At 48.5% G+C, this 18,536-nt stretch overlaps 1 protein-coding gene across 3 annotated transcripts in view; it reads left to right on the top strand.

Annotated features, from left to right (window-relative positions):
- The first annotated feature begins 3,771 nt into the window (after positions 1 to 3,771).
- Positions 3,772 to 18,536, top strand: part of MTA1 (metastasis associated 1) — a 74,115-nt gene continuing 59,350 nt past the window's right edge. For all 3 annotated transcript variants that reach the window (XR_009418973.1, XM_059478140.1, XM_059478139.1), the window contains exons 1-2: positions 3,772 to 3,990; positions 18,234 to 18,301. Coding sequence is in view for 2 of the 3 variants with exons in the window: in XM_059478140.1 (XP_059334123.1) it covers positions 3,963 to 3,990; positions 18,234 to 18,301 (96 nt within the window). In the remaining variant the exon portion in view is untranslated. The remainder of the gene's footprint in view (positions 3,991 to 18,233; positions 18,302 to 18,536) is intronic.

The raw sequence follows: 18,536 nt of genomic DNA, 5'->3' as shown, positions 1-18,536 counted from the left end.
CTCCTGGGAGGACTGTGGGATGGACAGGGATGTGTGGGATTCCAGGAACCTGGGCTTGGTGCTGGGGAGTCAGAAGGTGAAGAGAGAAAGGAAAGAGGAGAGCTAAGCTGTTGTTTTGAGGAAGAGAGGTGAAGAAGAAATTGTGAGAAATGGGCCTATTGCCACGGTCCTTAGGATCCAGGATGGTGGAGGCAGAAATGGGAATGCTGTGCTGGAGCAGCCTGTGTCCCTACACTGTCCTGACCCATGGGTGAGGGATGGAGGGGTGGCAGCTGGTGGAGCCAAGAGCTGGGGTGAAGGGAGCCCCTCAGAGCAAGCCAGGCTGCTCTGCAGGGACACAGGTCTCTGTGGATAGCTCAGATGCTCAGCCAGGTGCAGATGCATTTATGGCCCAAGCCCTTTGCTGGAAGAGGGGACACAAAGCCCACACATGGTGGCACAGAGCAGGCATTGGATCATTCCAGGCAGGAGGAATGGGGGTAGCTCAGGAGAGGGCAAGATCAGTACTCTGGAGGGCAGAGACAGCACCTAAAGCCACGGAGGGGGTGGTGAAATGCCTGGTGGTGAAATGGGGGGGTGGGGGGAGACAAACACGTGAAGGCTGTGTTCTGGCTGGGTATTTTCTGCACAGGTTCAGCTGTAAACTTGCACTGATGGCCTGGTCCTATGAAAGATGCACATCCTGAACATCACCTTTTAGAGCCCATGGAGGAATCTGTCCCAGCAAGTGAATATGGGTGTGAGTGGAGAGGCTGGGGTGGTGGGAAGGCTCATGTGCTGCTGGGGGAAGCAGAGGACCAGCCCCACATCAGCAGGGAGAGCACCAAGCCAAGGGCCCTTGGCACACTCTGCTGTTGCTGGGAAGAGAGGAGAAGGAAATGAGGGCTGGGTGGAACAAGAATGACTTTGGGTCAGAGTGTAGCAGGTTGCATGCAATGGGCCTGGAGAGCCTCCCTCATTCACATGCACTGGGACAGATGAATTTCTGCCAGGCAGCCTAGGCTCTCAAAGCACTGGCATCTTTCTTTTGCAGCTCTGGGTACCATGTGCTCAGACCTTCAGTACCATGGGAGAGGTGTCAAATGCAAGTTCTGCCTGCCAGGACGCACCAAAAGCCCTCTGGGAGGTCTGGGTTTGCATGGTGGGAGTCGGTGGCACCCATGGGAGCGGGGTTTGGTGGTGGCAGATGGGGCATTGCAGGAGCTCTCTCCTTCCCAGGCTGAGTGTGGCAGCTCCAGCTCACCTCCCTCCCACTGCACAACACCCTGGCCCTGACCACAGCTGCTGCTTAACCTGGAAGAGGAACAGCAGGGAAGATCCAACACGTTTTTCTCGCTATGCTTTAAACCACGATTTAGCATTTGGAAAAAGTAACCAAGGCCGTGTGACCGTCCGCTTTTCCGTGTGCAGCTACCGAGTGCGCTGGGACGCCATTTGTAAATATTTGCTCTGGATAATTTTTCTGTGTCCTGCTGGATTATTTTGAGCTCGGCAGAGTGGCCAAGCCCTCGTGTCCTGCGGTGTGCCCGGCGCCGGTGCCGGCACGCACTCCCCCGGTGCCTCGGAAGGAGGAAATATCACAGCCCTGCTCCCCGGCGCACTGACCTTTCCTGGCTGACCGACTTTCACCCCCAGAAGTCTTTTCCTCACTCTGCCGTGCTCCTCGTGCACAGTGGGAACATAAAAGCAGAGCCCTGCACCCTCCTGGCATGTGAGGACTGTCAGAAATTTGGTGATTAGGGTTGTTTCCCTAACACACAAAGCAAATTTTAACAAGAGCCCTGTTCTTTCTGAAAAATGTATGTATTTTGGGCAGTCTTATGTAGGTGCTTCAGTACTTTGTGAGAAGCGTGTTTAGAGTGCAGGCAGCAGCTCTGCCCAGCCCATACCCAGTAAAGGGTTTGACTGTTTGCACTGTTGATCACATACTCCAGCAAAGAGTTTCATGACAGATATTTTTTGGCCATCCTCAATTGTGTGACTGTGTGGAGAGGTCCTGGTTTGAGTAACACCAGGTGACTCTCCAGCTCTGTGCTGGAGCCAAAGGTACTCATCCTGCCTTGCCTGAGAGGTGATCAGTGCCCCAGGTCTGCTTTGCTGGCCATCAGAGGGGCAGCTTTTCACTGAGCACCACCATCCAGCCTTGGCCACGTGCATGGAGAAGTCCCTGGGGGATGGTCTGTCGCCTTCACTGCTGCACTTTGTCAGCTCCTGCTGGGGACCTGCTGTAAAGGTGTTACGTACCACAGAATGGTGGTTTCTTGGGGTGTTTTTTGGCATCAGCCAGTTCCTGTAGTAGAGGAAGTGGCAGTGGCAATGTGCAAGTTTTGCAGAGTGATCTGGAGCTGACAGCTGTTCCACAACTGTGTAACCACTGCAGGGCTGCTGAGGAGACACCTGGACAGGAGCTGGGCAGGGCTGTAGAAGAAGGGATGTACCTGTGTACAGGTGCAGCCCTGGTGTGCCTGGGAGCAGTGACACCCACAGCTCAGTGGGCAAGGGAAAGCTGAAGCCATCATTTCACCTCTCAGGCTGACCCCTGAGGAGGGGGGAAAGCCCCAGCGTGGCAGTGGGGACACAGGCACGGAGGGGACACCAGTGGGACAGTGCAGGAGTGGGGAGGGTGAGCAGGAGAGGTGTGTAGGGCTGGAGGGATGTGTGTGGGAAGCACATGGGTGTAGGTGTGAGCAGGCAGGAGGGGTGTGCACCAGGAGGGCTGTGTCCATGCAGGGACCCTGTTCCTGCCCTGGGTGTGCATGGCCTGTGGTGGCTGGGTGTGTGTGAGGAAGGTTGTGTGTGTGTGTGTGTGTGTGTGTGTGTGGACAAGGCAGCGTGAGGGCTGTCCAAAATCACCAGTGGTGCCTGTACACGATGGAGGCTGTGTGTGAATACCAGCACATGACACAGACTGTGAGGACAGGCACACACGTGTGAGCACAGGTGGTGTGTGTGTCAGTGTGTACCTGAGGACAGTCTCCACTGTGTGTGTGTCAGTGTGTGCCTGAGGACAGTCTCCACTCTGTGTATGTGTGTGTGTATGTGTGTGTGTGCCTGAGGACAGTCTCCACAGTGTGTGTGTCAGTGTGTGTGTGTGTGTGTGTGAGTGTGTACCTGAGGACAGTCTCCACTGTGTGTGTGTGTGTCAGTGTGTGCCTGAGGACAGTCTCCACTCTGTGTGTGTGTGTGTGTGTGTGTGTGTGTATGTGTGTGTGTGAGTGTGTACCTGAGGACAGTCTCCACTGTGTGTGTGTGTGTCAGTGTGTGCCTGAGGACAGTCTCCACAGCGTGTGTAGGGCTGCCCATGCCATGTCAGGGCATGAGGAGAGCAGAGCCTGTGTGAGGCCCAGAGAGCTGCGTGAGGAGGATTGTGTGAGGGTAGGGGTGTCGTGTGTGTGTACAGGCAGTCAGTGTGTGCCACAGGTGTGCACAGGCGGTCAGTGTGAGTGTGTGTGTGTGTGTGTGCCACAGGTGTGCACAGGCGGTCAGTGCGTGTGTGTGAGGGCGGGCGGTGTGCGAGGACAGGCCGCGTGCGTGTGCAAGGAGAGGCTGTGTGTGTGAGCAGAGGGTGTGTGTGTGTGTGTGTGTGTGTGTGTGTGTGTGTGTGTGTGCGTCTGTGTCTGTGTGTCTGCGAGGAGGCCGTGCCGCTCGCTCCCGTCCCGTCCCTCCCTTCGCAGGCCGGAGCGCCGCCCTCACACGCCGCGGGCGGGCGGGCGGCTCTGGCTCGTTCCCCTCCTTCCTTCCTTCCTTCCCTCCCGCCGCCGCCGCCGCCGCCGCCGCCGCCGGGCCCGGGCCGCCGCCCCGCCCTCCGCCTCGCTCCCTCCCCGTCCGCCGGCGCGGCCCCTTTAATTCCCCCTCTCCCCTCCCCCGCCGCCCGCTCCAGCCTCCATTTTCCAGCGGATCCGGCACCTGAAGGCGGCGGCGGCGGGAGCGGCCCGCGCCCCGCACCCGGCCCGGTCGCGGGCATGGCCGCCAACATGTACCGGGTCGGAGGTAAGAGCGGCCGCGGCGGCGCCGCCCGCCCCACGCTGCTTCCCGCGCGCGGCCGGCGCTCGGGGCCCGGCGGGGCAGGCCCGGGGCGGGGGCCGGGGCGGCGGGCGCGGGGCAGGGCCCTGGGGGCCGCCCGGTGAGGGAGGCCTGCCTGCCTGCCGCGGGGTTACGCGGGGTGAGGGCTGCGGGGCCCGGCGCGGGGCGAGCTGGGGCGCCGTGCCCGGGGCTGGGGCAGCCGGGGCGGGGGGCGCAGCGGGATGGCCGGGGCGGGCGGCGGCAGCCGCGTGGGGCCGTACGGAGCGCGAGGGTGCGGGGAGAACCGGGCGAGCGAGGCTCAGCGGTGGGCGCTCGGCGGCCGGGGCAGGGTGGGATGGGGGATTGGGGCTGGAGCACGGCAGCCATGGGGCCAGGCCCGGGATGGGCCCGGCGGGCAGAGAGAGGCTGCTCGGATGGGGGGTCATGCGAGGTACCCGGGGTGGGGAGCCAGGAGGAGTTGCTGCGATAAGGAGCACAAAGATGGGCAGAGGCTGCTGGTGGACCGGGGGGCTGCTGTGAGGCACGTCCTGCAGATCTTGGCCTCCCCTTCCACTCTTGCTGTTTTGTTGTGTGCTTTCCCATTAGTCTTCTGTTCAGGGTTGTGCTCCTGTCTGATTGTCCTTTGTTTTGGCTCACGTGAAGAGAAAGGAGAGGCAGCGGGGTTTGGGACTGTGTTTTATGGAACATAAACTGAGGGTGGTCTGGCATGAATTTGTGCTCAGCCATTTTCCTTCATAAAAGCTGTTCTGTGGAGCTTCCTTCTCCCCAAGTCTATAGGCTGTATAGGACGACGTTTTTGTGGAGTTCCCTCCTTTTCAAAATGCCCTGTTTCTTGTGGAGTTCTGCAAAACCGAAGTAAAGTAAACAAGAGAAAAAATATAGCAAAGGTGGCCAAGCCATCCTGTCTGGCTGCTCTCCATCAACAACTACTTTCTGTTCTTTCTGCTCTTCTGGCCTACCCTTACTTTTTGAAAAATGCAGCTGCTTTTGTCATGTTTGTACTTTTTTTCTGGTTGCACCTGGTTTCACAGAGGTGTACAAGCTGAGTCTTGGCTGTTTCAGCTTTGCGTCTTGGGTTGCCCAAGCTGATAGCGTGCCTGTAGCATTATGTTGGTTTGGAGGTGCTGAGAGTAGGATGATAGGCAAGATGAGTTGTGGAAATTCACCCTGGTGTGACTTGCAGAGGGAATAGTTTCCTGGAAATTTTTGTTCAGCATTGAATGGCCAAGTCTTGTGGAGAGTGTCATCTCTTAGCATTTTGTGTGGCTAAATCTGTACTGTGGATCCCACAGAAGGTGGGAAAGCACCTCTAGATTGACGTCCTGCTAGAAAAATCTCCTGGTAGATCTGAGTGCTCAGGGCTGTATCCATCCCAGGCTCTAAGAATGGTAATGCCACTCTTACTTTGGGCCCTGTTCAGTGCTTGACCATGCTTATAGAAAATATTTGTTTCCATGTGCCTAGTTGGATTTTCTCTTGTTCCAGCTGGGGTCCCCCTTCCCATTATCCCCCATCCTATCCCTGTTTCTAAGCAGGGCTGGCTGATCCTTGAGGGATGCCATTAATGACCAGCAGCCCAGTGGAGGTTGCAACTGCTGGTTGTGATCCTTTAAACCTGATGTTAGTTTTCGCCCTACCTTTATCATATCATCCAGTTTTCAAGCATTTTTGTTTGAAGGATGCTATGGGAGGCTTAGCAGGGCCTTTGACACGAGTCAAGGTGTCCAACACCCCTCAGCCACAGAGCCATCTTTGTCCCAGATGGGGGAGTTGTGTTGGTCAGGTGGCATTTGCCTTTGGAATACCCATTTTGGCTGGTCTCAGTTACCTTTTTGTCCTTCCTGCACTTGGAAATGTTGCCCAGGCTTTGCTCCACAGTGTTTCTGGGCAGAGGGCAAGGCAGCTGGCTGGTAGCCAGGGTTGCAGTGTTCTGCTGTGGTCCATATGGATGAAGTCTTGATTTGATGTATTACCAAGATCAGCATATGGATGGATGCAGCTGTTTCTGTGTGAGAGCTCTGTTCAGCCTGGGCCCAGGAGTGTGTGTTATCGAATTCTTTCTGACCTCTGCTGCTGCTGTCTCCCACTAATGGTTTTGTGCACTGGAGTTGTGTGTGAACTCCAGGGCAGGATTAAATCCAGGCTGGGATTTGTGCACAGTCATTTCATACACTTCCCACTGGAAGACAAACACTCAGCAGATAATCTCTTATTACACTTGTGACTACGGATGTGCTGCGTGAGCTCCAGACCTAACAGCTGCCAAAAGCAGCTTGCTCACTACAGATCAATACTGCTCCTGGAAGCTCTGTTCCCTCAGAAAAGGTGATCACTGCTTTAGGCCTGGGCATGAAGCACCATGAATTGTTGTTTTCAGAAGCCACTGGTGGGTTGACAACAAGTGGACATGAAGTGTGTTGTTCTCTTCATGTGTTGCTGGGTAGAGGAGCTGAGGAGCCCGTGCTGTGGGGCTGGACTCTTCCCCTTTGTGTGAGAAGCAGAGTGGCCGTGCTGGGGGCTTAGGAGCTGCCCCTTGGATGGTTGTCAGGCTCTGGGGTAAGTTGGCTGGTGGCATCCAGTTGTTGGAAAGAGCAGCTGGCTCTGCTGGATCCTGCCAAGTTTCTCCTGGTTGGTTTCTGATGGGAAGGGAGTTGGTTTCCAATACAGATGGGACTGTCACAAGCTAGCACAGTTCAGGGGGGATGTAAAACTTTGGAAATGTGTGGGGAAGAATGCCAGGGTGTCAAATTCCAAAATGAAATGGAGGATCTTAGTTGTTGGCCTGTAGGAAACCCTGGAATTGCCTGCCTCCGGTGTAGCAGAAGTGAAGATTTTCTTAACAGCTGCTGTACAGCCACGAAACAAATGGCAGCACGAGGAAAGTGGACTGCTTTCACTTGGAAGGAGTCGTGGTGGGCTGGTTTGCCTCTTCATGGGCAGGACTGGCAGCCTGCATGATCACAGAGTGTATGGGAATGTTGGATAAACACCAGATCGGAGAAGCTTGGGACCTCTGAGCTGGAATTTGGGGCCTCTGATGAAAAAATGCACGTGGGAGAGACATGCTCATTGTTCTGGCTAGTGCCAGGCTCTGCTTTCAGGGGAGTGCTGTGTCAGCTGCCTGGAAGGGAACAGGTCATCTTGGTATCAAGAGACTTTCCAGCAGGTATTGTGTCTCCACCTTCGCCAGGAGAGTTTAACTCTGGTGTGACAAGTGCTCCTTTAGCTGACTGAGCCCCACTGCAGGTTTATGACCCTGTGGCCTTCCCTTGATGCAGTGAAACAATTATTTTTTTGCATTTTCATCTTGCACTGATTTGAGGAACTTAATTTTTTTCCACCTCCCTCCTCCTCACTTTTTGTTTTTTCCTGGATTATTTTTAATCTTGCATCAGCTACCCAATCTGGTTCACTGTGGGACTGTGTGAACAGCTGAATGGGCTCAGTGGGAGGGCAGGCAACAAGGGGATGGGGAAAGAACTGATAGGAAGGATGCAGGAAGAACTACTGAAGACAGCACTTTTGCTGAGATAAATGTCAGTCAATACTTTCAGATGGAGTCTTTTATGTGTTTTTGACTTTTATGGGTTACCCTCTTGTTTGGGGGCATGCTCAGCTACAGAATTATCACTGTTTTTTCAGTCTGTGGTACATTTAAGGTATGTTTAACTGGCATTGGGAGATCTGATCACAAGGCAGTTGAGCATAGAGGTACTTGCTGCATCTAATAGCTTTGAAGTGAGGGAAATGATGACCCACAGTGCCTGATGTGGGCACCCAAGGTTCACAGCAGCTTTATTCCAGTGTGCTGGAGGCTTCAGCTCCAGAATTTACTGGCTACTACTTTGTAGCTGGTGGTGGTGTGTCTGCCTGTGTGTGCTGCAGTCGCACATCTTTTATTAGTGTAGTCCCCACAGTTTTTAGGAATGGCAACATGACATCCTCTCTCTGCTACCTTAGGGTGCTGGGCATGTGTGGCTGGGGACTGGTTTGACCTGCCCCCACCCCATTCCCTACTCCCCCTTGGCATCCAGCCTGCAGCTCTTGTTTTCCTTAGTGCTGCCAGAGAGCTCTGAGCACGGGGATGGTGCATCAGTCCTCTTGGCATCACAATAATAATGTCAGTAATAATTGTTTGAGCTTTCCTGGTGAAGAACTGAGGGCTGTTAAGGAAGCTTGCATAGAACATGTTGCCGGAGTCTGAATCTGGAGCCAATTCATATCATTTGACTGCAGGATCACTTGTAAACCTCCTGTCAGCGTGTGTGTGTTTTGGGTGACAGGAGGGCTTCCTGTGCAATATAGCCTTGTTTTGCTTGTGCTTGCTGGGTTTTTGTTTTCTGACCTTGCAGGTAACCTGAGCTGGGAATGGGTTTAGAAGAGAGGTATTAAATAACCTGTAAAGATAAAAATGAGAGTTTATTCTTGAAAATTACTAATAGGCTTCTGCAGTCATTTGCCCTAATAAATTTAGGACAGCTTCTAGCTTATCACCTTTCAGCAACAGTTAGGCAGTGGGTTTCTTGATCTTTTCCTTTCATTGTTTCTAGTTACACAAGTTTATCTCAAAATGTTTTGCAGTCTCCCTTTCCTTCCCTTTCTCCTCTCCCCCATATCAGTATTTGTCAGCCTTTTATTGGGGAATGCTGCATGGGGGGGAGTGCTGTCAGCCAGCTTAGGTGTGTTGGGGGCCAGAGCTGTGACAGCTCTGCATTTGTAAGAGCTGCAAGCCATTTGCAGCTGGCCCATGGAGTGACAGGGCTGAGTTTTGTTCCATTGGAGAGTTGAGGCTGCTCTGGGCTGCTGGGTGGGAGGCTGTGCCTGGGGACAGTTCTGGGAGGGCTGGGCTGGGGGCAGAAAAGACACTTGATTTAAAAGTGTGGAAAAAAGACTTTAAAACTTGTTTTGTTTAACTAGATGGATTTTGGTGAGTGTCAAAATGTTCCTTCCACTTGCATCCATTTTTTTTCAAGCAACTTTTCATGTTTAATCGTCCTGATTTCTTTAATGATATGAGGTGCCCAGTCTCCCCAGTAGGATGAGGAGAGAATGAGGTGGTTGCTGTTACTGTTTTTATTTTGATGTATAAAGCACTCCTGAGCAGTTTGGGGTCACTTGAAAGCAAAGGTATGAGCTGTTGGAGGCTGGCTTCTGGTAGTTCTGGGCATCTGCTGGCAAAAAGTAACCTGTGAAATCTGTGTTACTTCTGCACCAAGTAAGGTGCTTTTTGTACTCTATCTTGTTGCTTTCCAAGCACATTATTTTTTTCTTAAATCCCCAAGCAGGTGAGTGACCAAGTCCTGCAGCTGCTTTGCCTCAGTTTCCCATGAGGTTTGGGTAACGGGAGCTGTTGGGAGAGGTGCTCCTGTAAGATATTTTGGTTCTGGGTCTTTGGAGTTCACCACCATAAATCCAGTATGCAAAGAGGCCCTGCTTCAGAGTGTCTTTGAAGATCTGGAGTGGTTCCTTGTCCCTCTTTATTTGTAAAATCAAATCTGGAAGGATCTGCAAAGTACTGGTCCAGATTTTGGGCTGTAGCCCAGCCTCAAAGAAACCATTCACATGTTCCTCTCTTCCAGCTCTTTGGCTGGACCACCTTTAGGAAGGAGAAGCATTTGTGAAATAATTTTTACTTGGCATTGATCAGTGAAGCAAAGCAAAGAAGTTAGTTGGTGGCTTAAAAGTGAGTTTGCAGGTGGAGGAAAGACTTGGGCTTCTCCAGTCCTTTACACGTGTGTTACTTGCAAGCTGTTGAGTCTCCATGGTGCCTGGGCTTCTGTGGTTCTGTGTATTGCCAGATCATGGGTCAGAAACATGGTCATGTTTCTGTTCAATTGCACACTTATTAATTAATTTGGGGACTTTATGCTTTCATGCAAGATGTAGGAGGACAGATGACACTTGACCAAGCATGAAGTTAGTGTGGTGTGAACAGATCATTCCTGATTTAGCACAGGGCTTGTCCTTACAGAGTTAAATTGTCAACATCTGAGCAAATTTGAACCAGCCAAGTGAGACAGTTTCTGTGGCTGTTTCTTTTGGTAGGGTGTCCATTGAAGCAGTTGTAGCTGTTCTCCCCTTCCTCTGCCAGGCTAACACAGCTTGGGCAGGGCTTGGTTTGGTTGGAGACAGTTTTTTGACCCATGTGAGTGCCTAACTGTGTTTACCATGTGCAGGGAGAGGCTGTCACAGTTTGAGAGGGTGGAGGATGAATCAGCTTCACTGGCACTCTGGTTTGAAGAAACATCTGCAGGAACGCTGGCAGGAGTTTACACTTTGTCCGTCTTTTGCGTTGTGAAGCCGTGATGTTTCTGATGTGGCACTCAAAGCCCTACCTTTGGACTTAATACATTGTCATACCATGGCCTAAGCTGTTAATTCACTTTGACAAACTGAAGTTCAACGTTGCCCTTAAAGAAGCAAGTAAACTGAACAAGAAACACAACTTTTTTCAGTTTATTTTTTTCTCAAGGTGATGCTAAACTTGGTGTCTTGAGTACTACAGAGGTTCTTGTTTTGCAACTCCAGATTCTTGCAGGGAACACAATGCTAGTTTCTTGTCATCTTCTTTGCTGCCTAAATATCTTTTGGAAAAGAATGCTTTTCTTATCTGTCCTTAGCAATGACAATTACAACGGAACAGGCTGTTTTCTTGGCTGCTACAGATGGTGATTTTTGTTAGGGTGTAGCTTGAGGATACTCCTCTTCCATCCCCCTACCCCCTCCAAATACTCCCCCATGATTTAAGGAACTCTCACTAGTTTCTCTGTCTGCTCAAGTGACTCTTGTGTAAATTAGACCATCCTGGCCTTCCCTTACAACACCCCTTGGGGAAGGTTTTTCTTTTTTTAAGCCTGAACTATTTCCATGGTATTGACGCACAAAGAATGGCACTGGATGCAGCTGAAATTACATAGGTTCACAACTTTGCTGCTGCAGAAAATGTTGGTACGGCTACATTCTTGGGAACTGAAGTGGCAGAAGAGGCTTTGTGTCCAGAGGCCTTCAAATGGTGCTTTGATGTCTCCTGTAAAGCACAGAATAAAAGAAGTTGTTCTCTAGGAATGTTTAGCATAGGTTTGTCCTGCAGGAAGCTGGAGGGAGTTGGCTCAGTGAACCTGAAGTGTCAGTGCCACATGCAAATGTGCCTTAGTTATAGCTGGAATTTTGGGAGTGGATTAATTGAAATTGGTTTTCTTGAACTGCCATATAATTGATTTCTAACAGTAAAATTGCTTCTTTGTCCTCAGGGTAGTGCTTTTGAAGCTTCATTTTATTTCTAGGGTTCTTGTAGTTTCTTTTCTAGTCTTTTTTGCAGACTTTTTGTCCCCTTTGGGGTGGCATCCCTAGTAGCAGTTACTCTAGTATGGCACAGTTCTTACCATGAAGTACAGCTGGCACCCATAATCTCTTTGTCAAAAGCACCAGCACACCCCTGTCCTTTGTTTTGTTTCCAAAATGTCTGCAAGTGAAAACAGCCAATAGCGCTGTGAGGAACAGAAATAAGGATATTGGCAATCCAGAAGTTGTGGGTTTTCTTCCATGAGGTGGTTCTTCCCTTTACTTGGGAATTGTACACTTTTACTGGGAAAGGTACCACCTGTGTGAGCTTTGGGTACATACAGAGCTGAGATCTTCAGTCCCTAGGTGATGGCTGTGAGAATGCCTGCCTTCCTCCCTGGCAGAGAGGGGGAACATTTGGGAGCACACCTGGCCATTGTGAATCAGGTTAGAAGTTAATTGAGCCCAGGACCTGCCTTGAGCAGCACTGACAATGGGGGAGTTGAGAGGTGCATCAGCAAGCAAGGACTTCTGATAATTCCTCCAAACACTGTGCAGTCTCCAGTGATTTGCTTTAAAACCCAGTCTATTAATTGTTTCTGAAACAGGAACCATTTAATATCTCTGTCTTACCTTTCTCACTTGTAGTTTTTGTATCTATGCCTTTTGTGTAGGGAACAATGATCAGAACTTAATTATCTTTGAGACTTCTGTCCATTTGTGAAATGTCTGAACAAAGGGTTCAGGAGTTAATAGGGAAGAACTAATGCATGAATAATGGAGTTGCATCAACCTTGTTTCACTAAGAATCAGTCAAAAAAATGATACTAGATGGCTGGACAGGAATTTTTCTTGCCCCCTCCCTTGCAATGATAGAAAACAAAGAACAGAAGACATCTGGAAAATTCCAAATATCATAATATTTCAGAGTTTAAAGTGGATTAAGCAATCAATAGTTTGTCCAAGCAAGTTGCATGTCATTAACTTTGATTTATTTTTCTTTTGACTTCAAAAATATAGGTTATGTCTTACCTTGAATAGATTTCTGTATGGAAGGTACTTTATTTTTTGTTTATTGCTATTACAGGTCCTTCAGAGTTTGGTGTTTTGGTGAAGGTTTTTTTTGTTCTTGTTTGGGCTGTTGTTGCAATAACTCTTGCTATAACACCTGGCATGGATAAACTACTGTATCAACTTTTTTATAGGCCTGTGCATAATCTGTTGTCCTGTTAGATAGATCTTGCCATGAATTGCTTTTCCTTTGACTTATGTTTTGGGTAATATTGAATCTGGATTTTTGGAGGCCTGTCAGAAAAAGTGATCCATAGGTTGCATCTCAAAACAGCCAAGTAACATTGGCTGTCTCTTTCTCATTCTGCACATTTGGAAGAAAATATAACATGAACATTTTGTTTACCTTGTGAATGTTTAGATAATCCTTGCTCAAGAAACAGAGCAAAGCTGCCTTGATTTAACTGGGGTACTTCAACTTACCCCTGCTAAACTAGTGATGTTTGCTGGTAACTGTGTGGAGGGGAGATGTTTGCTTTTGCCATGTCCCTCACTAGCTGGCTATAGTGTTTTTATAGGTATTTGTTTTAACTTGTAAGGAGTTGGGTGGCAGTGCTGGTGTTCCCCATAGCATGTGCTGCCTCATCCTCAGCCTGATGCATCCAGTGCATGCAGTAGCCACAGATCCTGCTGTCCTGTAAATGCAAATTGAGCCCCTGCTGGCAGTGTATCTTTCATACCTTTGTTGATCTGTGAAAGACATTAATTTGTAAATACCGGATTTGTGTGTATTGCCAGATGTGTTAGACCCCATAATTCCTTTTGCAATAGACAGAACTGTTTCAGTTTTGCCTTTCTGGTAATGAAAGTACTGTGCTGGTGAGGCTTTCTCTATTGAAACTCTGCTCTAACTAAACATTTCATTGGGTGACTGCTGCTGGGAGTGTTGCTGCTTTTTGAAGAGCCAGAAGGCAGTAGGACTTGGGCTCTGCCAGGTGAGATTGCACGACTTGTAGGGTTGCCTCTCCAACCTCCTCTTTCATACCAAGAGGGATTGTATTATCCAGAATGTAAAATGATTGACAGCTTAGGGACAAAGCTGGTGAATAATTTGAACACTGGAACTTAATGAAGGAAACTGGCCCAAAGCTGGAGAGCCCAGAGTATGAGGAGCCACATATTTCCTGTAAAAGAAGTCATAAAATAAGCAGGTCATCAGAAGTTTCTGCACTCTCTTGATGCTCATCTCTAATTCAGGGCAGCAGCTTTGTGGGTTGGGGAGGGGAAATAGTTACAACTGTGAAGTTACTTCTTTATCTGGTGCCTGGAATTGCAGATTGCAGCCAGCAGTGGCAGTGAGTGTGGGAAGAGGAGGGCTCCAGCCTCCCTGGTACCCTGGGTAGTCTCTAGGCTGGTGCAGCGCTCACTGTGTGAGACTTCTGGGGGTGAGCTAGGGAATACTCAGCCAGGTCAGTCCTCAGAAAGCACTTGTAGCTTGGAAGGCAAGTGTGCCTTGGGAAGGATAAAAATACTTTTGGGCATTTTTGCAACTTGATCACCTAAAAGCCCATAAGGTTATTAGGTAGCTCAGACATGTCTAATCTTATAAATATATGACCTCTAGACAGAGTGTGTTATTTATTTTGCTGTACCCCCTCCTGATTTTCTTTTCCATGGACTGATGTAGACATAAGCAGCAGCTGAACACGAAGAAGACAGAGAAAGAAACTCTTTTGCAATAATGTCTTAGAAGCATATGAGAGCAAAAAGAAATTCTGTTATGTTAATTGTGAATTGAGAACTGTTATCTTACTGCCTTTATGGAAAATTTTCCTCCTCTGTGCTCTGTAGGCTGTCATTCCAGTTTTAGCTGCTGTACTTGTGTCTGTGTGTTCTAGCAGTTCAGTCATTACCTGTTTTAGCTGCTGTACTTGTGTCTGTGTGTTCTAGCAGTTCAGTCATTACCTGTGTAACACAGAATTGCTTTCTGGCAAGTTGTGTTGTGCATATTCAGAAAAAGTATTATGGGATATAAAGCCTTTTTTTGCATAGATTTCTGTATGTGGGTGCTTCTGCTCTATAACAGCACAGGCAGGGGGAAGAGCTGCATTTAGAGTTTGTCAGAGGGTGATGATGTGTGTGATGGTCCTTACTGCCTTTTGGTATTCCCACACTCCTCAGTGATTGTTGTAGCCTGATCCCAGATAACTGTGGCATGCCTGAGTGATGCCATTAATTATGGCGTGGTGTGGATGCACGGCTGATTAATTCAGGGATGGTAAGCTGAAGCCAACAGCTGTTGGGAAGGTATGGGGTTGAAACTCTCTTCAGACTGGGTGGTGAGGGATTGCCTTCATGTGTGTTTTATGGTGGTTAGGGGCATGTCATGCTTGTGGGATGCAGAGCCGTTTTAGACTAGTCCTTCTCTTCAATTCTGTAGGTAGGAAAGCAAATAAATCAGCAAGGATAGTCAGTTGTGTTTGCAGGGCCTGACTTGTTTTCTTTGCTATCAGGCTCTACCTTTCTGTCCCTAGACCTTTTATTTTGTTTTAGTGAACTCTTCCATCCTGTTCTTAGTAGGAGTTGAGATCTCCCTGTTGTCTAGAGACTAATTTTGTCTCCTTCCCCATCCCCCTTTCAGCCCAGGGTAAGGACCCCTGGCAGCTGTGCACATACAGGACATCTCCCATTGACAGCTGGATTGTTGGGAGTCTGTGGAAGGTTTCTCTTTATTGTGTGTGTGTAGGCACTGCCCTGAAAGCAAACTGGGAATCACATTAGTGGGGTAGGCAGTGTGAGAAAGGCATGGGGAGAAGCTGGAGGTGAAGTGGAAGAGCTACTCAAGGAGAAAGGCAGTGTGGGGCCCAGTGGTGTGCCTGCTTTAAACCTCCTGTGCAGGAAACCAGTCTTCTTGGGCTTGGATGCTTGTGGAGTTTCAGAACTGTTCTCACCAGCCCAAGCATCAGTGTGGAGAATGGTTTGTTGAACTTAAAATTTCCATGTCATACGTGTGGAACAGGAATTCAGACCATTCTCTGTTCAAGATAGCATTTTAATTGTAGTTCTAGTATTTAAAATCTTTATGAAAAATGCAGACACTTTCCTCTGATATGCATTATTTTTTGTTATGTGGTTTGCAGTGTGCTCTGCATTACTTGCAGAGAGGAAGAAGCCCTTTTCCAGGTAATTTGAGCAATGGGAAATAGGTCTCCATTAGCTGCATGGATAGTGGTGAAATGCTTAGCATAGTTGTGGAATTAGTCTAAAACATGGATGAGATGTACTGGGCTGTGGATTTGGCATGGTGAAGTCACCAAGCACTGGCCCAGGAGTGCAGCTGTGCACTGTCATGTGTCAGCTCCTGGAGCATCCTGAGGGCCAGGTTTGCTTCTGCCTTTGGACAGCAATGGGGGGGTTTATTATTTATTATTGGATACCACTGTCTGCTGTTCTTTGGTAAACCACTCATCTGTGATAAGCTTTCTTTAAATCCATGCCAGATTTTACAATCAATGAACTGGAGTTACGTAAAAAAAATGAAGTTAATGTTCACTTGAGGTATAAAATGTGTGTCTGAGAATATATGTGTGTACATGCACACAAAAAGCTGATTATAAATGATGTCAACTATGAGCATTTGTAACAGCCACCTGAAACCCATGGGATTAAAGTCAAGGTTATATTTTCAAGACATAAATTGGCATTTTTAGTTTTAATTTATAATTTTCAGGCACAGTGCTTACAAAATAATATTTTTGCATCTGCCTCAGTCAAAGTACCTGAAGTGAGGAGTAGCTGGTTGTCTTAGGAATTACTGGAGGGTTGGAGGGAAAGAGCTCATCCTTTCTTCACTTGTTGGAGCCTTCCAGTGAGAAGTGGCCAGTGAGCTTGGAGAGGCACCTTGAGGCTTCAGCATCCTCTGCTGCAGTGCCCTTATAGGTTGTGGGTGGTTAACTGTAGGAGAAATAATTTCTCTTTACTCTGCTGATCAGTAAATTGCTTAATGCCCACCATTGTTATTTCAGTCAGCAGTTGTTATTGCTGAAACTGCCAAATATCTGTTTGGTTTTGTGACTTCTGGTAGAGTTGGTCATAGTAATGTTGAGCCTGTTGTTTCCTGTTTGATGTGCTGCACAGAGCCAGTGTTTGGGAATGGAAATTTAGGATTTAGTTACTTGGGTGTTTTAACCATTTCTGGTACCAGCCCACAAAATTTTCTGCAAACCAGATGTCCAGACTCTATTCCTCACTTGAGACCTTCCACCAGTTTAAAGGCTGCAGGGATGTGATATTGAAGAGGAACTGACTCTTGCAGTTGGGAGTACAGTTTTGGGGTCGCTCAGGTGCTTGTTGGTGTGTGTGAAGATGGCTGATGATCAGCCTGAGAGGCCTGGAGCACAGAATGCAAAAAAATATCAAAAATTGAGTGTGCTATTTCAGTGCTCCTTAGCCCTGGTTCCACTCTGTGGCTCGGTAACCCAAGAGTTGTGCTGAGCATAACCATTGAAACTCTTCACTGGTCATCCCACGACGACCAGGCTGGCACTTCACTATCAAGGTGTCTTGACAACAGCACACTTTTTAACAAGACAAGAGCTTGGAAAATAGGTTTGTTAAGAGTTGTTGCTCTTGGGATCATAACCCCTGGGATTCTTGGTTAGTGAATTGCTCCTAAGACAGCCAGCCCCGCTGAAGGGCAGGAGGGCATTTGGGATTTTTGCAGGTAGTGCAAGAGCATCTTCCTTGAGGTCACTTGCCCGGTGGTCAGTGCTGTGCTCTGGTGTCCCACTCAGCAAGTGGGTGGGTCTGTAAATCCAGAGAGACCTGTGGATGACGGGCTGTGAGCAGCAGTCTGACAAGAGGTGTGTCTGCAGCTCCAGGGGTGTCCCTTGGGGCAGGTGGAAGGGCTGTGATGGCTAAATGCCCTGAGATAAAAGGGTCCCCTTAACTCTCCTGGTGCAGTTTTTGCAGGAGCAGAGCCCTTTGGGGGATGTCTTCCTTCTCTGGGCTGGGGAGGAGGGGGCAGTATCTGTGCGTTCCACAGCCCTTTTGAGCAGGATTTCAGGGGGTTTGAGGGTAACCCTGAGGAGCTGTCCCTGTTTGAGCGCTGCTGAACACCAGCTCGTCCCGGAGCATCGTGCTAATGCCGGCATTGCAAAAGATCACCTGAGGCATGCCCGGGGGCTACGGGTGTTTTCCTCCAAACACAAATGAGCTGGGAAGGAATTGTTGTCAGATCTATGTGCAAGGTCAGCACCTCGTCAGCAGGAGGTGGATTCAGTCCCTCTTTGTCTCCGTTCAGGCTTAGGGCTTCTGGAGCACTGGGAGAGACAGGCCAGTCCATTCAGAGCTCATGAGCATCTGTTTGCTTACAGAGTGCTGAGGCTTGGGGTTCCCTAATACCAAATAATTTATATGGCACTCATGCATGTTTCTGTGGTGTTTTTGTTTTTTTGGTGGGTGGTTTGTTGTTTTTTTTAAGGCACTACCTTTGGTAAGAACTTGTCTTTTTCCTATAACTTTAGAAGTTTTTCCTATAACTTTAGAAGTATATCTTCAAAATACAAATATTGCTGATAAGTCTGGACAGCGATATGGAAATTTGTTGAGGGCATTCTAGGATCACATAAGTGTAAAAGATCAAGAAGTAGAGAAAAAGGTGAGAAACTATTTGTGTTCTAAGTAAATGAGCCATACTTGTAAACTGGAGGGGAAGAGAGAGATCACATATTGCTGGTGAGGAGTGGCTGGATTTTGATAAGAACAGGAAGTAAGTAAAGACAACAGTGTGGTCTAAGTGGAAATAATCTGATCAGAGAGAGGAAGAACATCACGTGCTTTGCTCTCCAGGCTCATAAAGGTTTTGATTTGATTTTTAGCAGTTCATATTTTAAAGAGTCTTTTTTTCTTTTTGTCAGATTATGTCTACTTCGAGAATTCTTCAAGTAACCCCTATTTGATACGAAGAATAGAAGAGCTCAATAAGGTAAACATTATTTTCCATCAAGTCTTTGAAGTTAATTGAATTTATGATCTGCTTGATTTGATTAAAATCAAAACAATTCTTTAGCAGTTCTCTGGTAATTAGAAGCTTAAAAATACATTTGCTCTCTGATAATTTTCTGGAGTGCTTTAAGACCTTTTGTTCTCCTTTGGTATGAAAGAACTGAGTATCAGTGGCATGTCATTCTCAAGGTGATGATGCCCACCTTTAGGGCAGG

Source organism: Ammospiza nelsoni, chromosome 9, assembly GCF_027579445.1.
Source record: "Ammospiza nelsoni isolate bAmmNel1 chromosome 9, bAmmNel1.pri, whole genome shotgun sequence".
Lineage (NCBI taxonomy): Eukaryota > Metazoa > Chordata > Aves > Passeriformes > Passerellidae > Ammospiza > Ammospiza nelsoni.
This window is presented reverse-complemented; position numbering and strand designations above follow the sequence as displayed.